At 44.0% G+C, this 6637-nt stretch overlaps 1 protein-coding gene across 1 annotated transcript in view; it reads left to right on the top strand.

The window, feature by feature from the left end:
* The window catches only part of CAPN6 (calpain 6), a 25968-nt gene extending 19905 nt beyond the window's left edge, over nt 1-6063 (top strand). The window contains exons 6-13 of the mRNA XM_019660205.1: nt 286-479; nt 728-805; nt 912-1098; nt 2100-2222; nt 2401-2603; nt 3181-3302; nt 3673-3809; nt 4409-6063. Coding sequence (XP_019515750.1) covers nt 286-479; nt 728-805; nt 912-1098; nt 2100-2222; nt 2401-2603; nt 3181-3302; nt 3673-3809; nt 4409-4591 — 1227 coding nt within the window. The 3' untranslated portion in view covers nt 4592-6063. The remainder of the gene's footprint in view (nt 1-285; nt 480-727; nt 806-911; nt 1099-2099; nt 2223-2400; nt 2604-3180; nt 3303-3672; nt 3810-4408) is intronic.
* The last annotated feature ends 574 nt before the right edge of the window (nt 6064-6637 follow it).

Below are 6637 nucleotides of genomic sequence, written 5' to 3'. Positions count from 1 at the left end.
TAGAGGGCAGTGTCACTGGCCCTCATATGTGGGATCCAAACCGGGGCCCTCTGGTGTCCCAAGCCAGTTCTTAACCATCGTGCCACTCGGCCAGCCCATATTAAATTCTTCTTTTTCTTTCCTTTACTTACTCTGTGTCAAGTTAGGTGTCAGGATCAAATTTTTATCTGCACAGAGAGAATTACCTTCAACCATACTGGGGTAAACCAATCAAGGAAAAGGAGGAGCCAGGCCGCCTTAGAGCTCCCAATTCTTGTGCTCTTATGTATTTTCCTTTGTTCTCAGTCTCCCAATCAGGAGGAACAAGAAGTTGAAACTGATTGGGGTCTACTGAAGGGCCATACCTACACCATGACTGATATTCGCAAGATTCGTCTTGGAGAGAGACTTGTGGAAGTCTTCAGTACTGAGAAGCTGTATATGGTTCGCCTGAGGAACCCCTTGGGAAGACAGGAATGGAGTGGCCCCTGGAGTGAAATGTGAGTGCCATCCCACTTTGCTACACCCCTAAAGCCCTGTCATTCTCCCAAACCCATTCCTTTAGACTGCTAGTGGGCTGTCGGTGCTCAGTGACATCTGTGGGCTCTTAAGCATGGGGTCTTGGACCCAGCCAGAGGTGAGATAAAGCAGGCCCAATCGTCGTGAGTTCTGTTTCTTTGGCATACTGCTTACTGTAGGAAGTCAATGGCAAACACAACGGCTTATCCCTTTGTTCATTTTCCCTTAGTTCTGAAGAGTGGCAGCAACTGACTGCAGCAGATCGCAAGAACCTGGGGCTTGTTATGTCTGATGATGGAGAGTTTTGGTGAGGAAAAGCTTTCTGTGTTAAGGGAATTATGGCTTCTACATGGAACCACAGGGGTAGGTATTGAATACCATCTTCATTTCTTTCTTGTACTCCTTCCATTCAGGATGAGCCTGGAGGACTTTTGCCGCAACTTTCATGAACTGCATGTCTGCCGCAATGTGAACAACCCCATTTTTGGCCGCAAGGAACTGGAATCGGTGGTGGGATGCTGGACTGTGGATGATGATCCCCTGATGAACCGTTCAGGTGGCTGCTATAACAACCGTGACACCTTTCTGCAGAATCCTCAGGTTTGAATAACTTAATGTATTTTTTTGTCTCCAAGTTATCAAGGCAATAGGAACCCAGGCTTGCCTTGGAGTATTTTTTTGACATCAATTCTTCCATTTGCAGCTATTGTGTAACATTCATCAACCAAAATACATAGCGATTGGCTGAGATGCTTGTAAAGCCTGACAGACTGTGTCTCTTTGCAGAGATGTATCTTAGCAACATTGTCAAGTCTGAGCCACCTCCTCTGCCTACCTGTCACCTGGCCATATTGCTTAATATGGCTCTTTGACACACCACTTCCTTGTGATGGTCCCACATTGGAGAGAAAGGATCTTCTGCCAGATGCTTTCTCAATTATTTTTCATTTATTTTCTGCCCAACTGTTATCTTGTGTGCACATTGACTATACGTGTCCTCTTTCTCATGCAGGTGATTCTTTTGAACTCCATCATTATACCTCCCTTTTCTTATCTAGAACCAGGACATTTTCTCCCTGTATTTGACTCGTAACCCTAAAATGGTGGTAGCAAAGGATCAATTCTCCAAGGAAGTAGATCCAGCTCCTCTATAAGCAATGTATCTGGGCTGGCAATAGGTTAGCCTAGGCCCTAGGGAGATGCTGCAGTGTCAGGTTAAGTTAAACAAGAATACTTTCTGTCTTCATATGTTCTGGATTTTTTCTGTGTACAGCTTTCAAAAGTAATCGGACAATAATAAAAAACACCCAAGATCCTTCAAGAACTTATTAAAACAAAGCATACCCTCTTTGGCATCAAAGACCTAGGCATGAAGCTGTTTCTCTCAATACATGATGAATGCCATAAGGGGAATTAAGCATTATGATCTACACTTATTAAGTCAACGAATTATACAAGGCCTCATTGTGTGGCCCATGGCATAGCCCAGAATATACCTCAAGTCTCTACTTTACAATGTAGAGTTTTCTTCCCTGAAATTTGAGCTGGCTTATCTGAAATGGAAATGCTAACTAAGCTTCTTGGTGGCCTCTTTCCCTTAGTACATCTTCACTGTGCCTGAGGATGGGCACAAGGTCATCATGTCATTGCAACAGAAGGACCTACGTACTTACCGTCGCATGGGAAGACCTGATAATTACATCATTGGCTTTGAGCTCTTCAAGGTAAGAATGGGAATTTGGAACAGAGAGAATGATGGCAAATGGAGTCAAACTTAGGATGGCTTGCAGTAAAGAGAATTAAGAAAGGTCCAGGGATAAATAAAGAAGAGGACCTAGGATCTTCCAACACAAAAACTGTGACTTGAGCGAAATGCAGCATTTCATTCTATTTCATTTCCAGGTGGAGATGAATCGCAAATTCCGCCTTCACCACCTTTATATCCAGGAGCGTGCTGGGACTTCCACCTATATCGATACACGCACTGTGTTCCTGAGCAAGTACCTGAAGAAGGGCAACTATGTACTTGTCCCAACCATGTTTCAGCATGGCCGCACCAGCGAGTTTCTCCTGAGAATCTTCTCTGAAGTGCCTGTCCAGCTCAGGTTCAGTTTTCTTGGCCAGCCCGGAAAACTCCCATTCTCTGCTTTGCCTCCAATCCTAACCACCTTGGCCCTCTCTCCCTATGCAGACACTGAAAGGGTCAACATGTTCACATCAGATTTAACTGAATTGATGGTGGTAGAAATATTTCTCAAAGTGGGGTTATGAGAAATTACCCAGTAGCGATCTGTGGTGGTCCGAACTTCAAAGCTCTGACCTGCCATTTAAGAGGCACAGGCCTATAGCCTCAGCTTTTCTACTTATATTTTATCTTCTGTTCTCTGGCTGACTCTTCTCTTAGACAGCTGGCACTCTTCAGTGTTCCTTTGTTATGTTCTGAGTGCTGGGTCACTAAAGCTACCTTTTCACCCCAGCCTTGCTTCTTTGATCTTTATCTGCTGGTTCTTAAACCAAGGGGAAAGGAAAACACACTCATAAAATGTAAGGCATGTCTGAGGAGGAATGGGCTAGGTCACTCAGCATTTCATGCTTTTCAGCAACAATGTCTGCTTTGGCAAGCCTATCTCTTCATCAAAGGGCATTCATCATCAATAATGTGTCTTCTTTTTGATGTCCCAGGGAACTGACTCTGGACATGCCCAAGATGTCCTGCTGGAACCTAGCTCGTGGCTACCCAAAGGTAGTTACACAGATCACTGTTCACAGCGCTGAGGGCCTGGAGAAGAAGTATGCCAATGAAAGTAAGAACTGCAGGAATGTCTGGTGAAACAAAATTCAGTTTCATTTATCACATGCATGGTTAGAAAAGGTGGTCACAAATGATGCTCTCCAATGGTATTTTCAGTCTAGACAAGTCAGGATGGCTCTCAATCATGGCAGAGAATGGGATGTAAGTTTCTTTGGGCAAGACCTACATAATATTCTTTTTATATTTTTCTATTCTTTATAAAGTACAGAAAAGAAAAGAGAGGCAGGGACAAAACTCCTAGGTCATTCTGGTTCCTGGTATTATGCTGAAAGTCCCAGAATAGACTTAGGGAGATAGTTTCTTGACTATATGGAAAGAGAACTGTAATCACTGTGTTAAAAACAAATGTCACTTTGTTCCAGATGTGAACCCATATTTGATCATCAAGTGTGGAAAGGAAGAAGTCCGCTCTCCTATCCAAAAGAATACTGTTCATGCCATTTTTGACACACAGGCCATTTTCTACAGAAGAACAACTGACATTCCTATTATAGTGCAGGTAAGAATGTGAATAAGGTTGCCAGGAGAGCTAGCATTCAGTATCAAGTACTAGATTATTCCAAGTGTCTCATATATGTCTAGGATACAGAGCAAGGGTTATCCTTGTTTTTGTATATTTGTTTAATACTCAAAGACACCTCCCACCAGGCACAGGCACTGACTTCCTTACTAATCTCCATCCTAAATATTCTATTTTCTATTTATTTCATTGTGGGCAGAAGCTCTCATGCTCACAGGTACACGTGTTAACACATGTACTGTAAAATCTCATGAGAGGAAGCATGTGCCAGTTCAGATGATCCTGATTCTGCTAGGTCAGGATAGACCATTCTAGTTTGGTTGTTCTTCTGACTAATACTTCTGACCAGCTGCCTTTAAGTAGCCATCTCATAGGTCAAGGTTGATCTTGAACTCTGCTTGCTGGTTTTTCATCACTGTTTGAGGTATCTTCCCCTCAGCCAGAGAGGTATCATGAAAGATCGTCTTTTGGTTTTTAAACAGAACTTTCAAGCTCAGCATTAGGTTCTAGATGCCACTGGACAAAGTCTAATCTCATAGAGGGTTGCTCACCTTCACTCTTTTGACTTGTCTCTCCAGGTCTGGAACAGCCGAAAATTCTGTGATCAGTTCTTGGGGCAGATTACTCTGGATGCTGACCCCAGTGACTGCCGTGATCTTAAGTCTCTGTACTTGCGTAAGAAGGGTGGTCCAACTGCCAAAGTAAAGCAAGGCCACATCAGCTTTAAGGTTATTTCCAGCGATGATCTCACTGAGCTTTAAATCTCCAGCTCCAAAAAGTCCTGACAGAGCTTTCCATCCCTTTATTTTCTGTCAGATGCCAGGTCTGTAATCTTTTGAAAGAAAAATTAATAGTAATTAACTTTTCCTTTCTTCTGATAAGTTCCCCATACCTCCTGATCCAAGTAGCATTAGTAGCTACATAACCTATATACCTCCAGCAGCTGGACAGGGGGAGGTAACAATCCTATCTGGAGATTATACAGATGTTTGACAAGAAAAGATCTCTGGAGTTTCCGGGGTGAGATTTAAGCAGGACAGCAACAGCCTGGATATCATACAGATGTCTTTGCTGCTTTCAGGTGCCCAATATATCTCCTCTGTAGGGCATTTTGAAGAATGAGGAGGGGTGATCAAGGCCAAGCTGGTCTAGCCTGACATCCCAGCTCCTGACTGAACATTACAGATTTCTCAGCAGCATTTTACCCAGCAGTCAGAGCCTGCTTATAAGTCCCCAGCCCTTACCATCACCACCAGCACCACGACCACCTCCACTATCACCATCACCACCTCCGGAAAGTGTAGTACTGCCCTAACCTATGTCACTCCCTACAGTAGGTGTTACCTTCATGTTGAGGAAGCTTCCTGGGTGCTTAATCCTATATTTAATTACAGCTCATTCATAAAATCTTAAAAAAGAAAAAAAAGAGAGCTGGAGTCCAGTGAGGCCTAGACAGTGGGAACTGCCTGAGCTCTAGCTCAAAGGCAGCCAGCTGTGTGCCACGAGAGAACAAAGGGGAAGAAGCTGCAGTGGGAGACAAAGCCTCTGTCCCCCACCCATCCACACACGCCTACCCTCACATGTGCGCACATGGGCGCGCATGAACTATGATTCAGGCAGTCAGTGGGCAAGCGGAAGGATGAATAAGTACCACACACCCTAAAAGTATAAGAAAATTCATCCAGGCATAGTACAACAATTTTGGGGCCCCTGACTGCAATGTGAAACCTGCTGCTGCTAGGTTTACAAACAAGCCTGTTGTCCTGTGCCTCCTAATATCATTGGTACTGAAGACCCCATCTGCGGGCTTAGGACTTTGGGTCCAAGGCTTTCCTTTCAGTTAGGAAGCTTTACTCCCTGGAGGTGTTTGTGTGCCTTCTTGTTTTTCAGTACTTATACAGAATTTTCTCGAGAGGCAGACATTCTCAAATGTTCTTCCCTCCATCTCATCTATCAAAATTCTACCCGTCCTTCAAGGCCCAGCATAAATGCCACCTCCTCCATGAAGCCTTTCCTAAACCCCTCAAACCCTCACATCCAACAATATTTCAATGCTTCTGCAATGATGAAAAAAATCATAGTTGTAGTACATAGTCTAGTCCAGCATGCATTCATTTAAAAATATTTTGTAGGGTCTTTTTTTTTAGCTTGCTCATTTCCTATCACATTTTTCATTCTGTGTAACTTCTGCAGTGCCTTCACTACACTGCCTTACATAATCCAAACCACAATAAAATTCACATTCAATAAATTGACCAGTTCTGACTTGATTTGATGGCACAGGAGAGATGGGCAAGAGTGGCCATCTGCTGAGACTAGTTTCAAAGCCAGTAGAGGTAGGGGTGGGGTGGGGGTACTTTGTGAAACCTGAGCCCAGGTACAGGTCTGATGGATGCAGAGCATTTGCTGCATTCTGATGATACAGTCCTTCATCCAGGTTGGGGGGAGTGGGGGTGTGGTTGGGAGAATGAAGAAAAGCCCTCTCATTCCACATTTAAGAATATTTGGATGGTATTTTGGGTTGCACGATTTGAAATCCCTCTGGGATTGGACTCAAGGTCAAAGCTACAGTGGCCAGAATTTTCAAAGGCACACCTTCCAACAGGAAAATATACCAAACGCTCCCTCCCAGCATCTCCATTACAGCTGAATGAATGTGAAGACTTCACTCACTTTCTTCCACACTCAGTCTGTCATCTGCCCATCTTAGAGTAGACTATGGGGGAAGCTCTTCTCTTTTTTCCTTGAGACCTGCCTCCTGACAGGAAAGGACATGCATGAAGGGAATGGGTCTCTACATTCAAGAG

The sequence above is a fragment of the Hipposideros armiger genome, unplaced genomic scaffold (genome assembly GCF_001890085.2).
Source record: "Hipposideros armiger isolate ML-2016 unplaced genomic scaffold, ASM189008v1 scaffold_314, whole genome shotgun sequence".
NCBI classification, from domain to species: Eukaryota; Metazoa; Chordata; class Mammalia; order Chiroptera; family Hipposideridae; genus Hipposideros; species Hipposideros armiger.
Note: the sequence above shows the minus strand (reverse complement) of the source record. Positions and strands in the feature narration are given on the sequence as shown.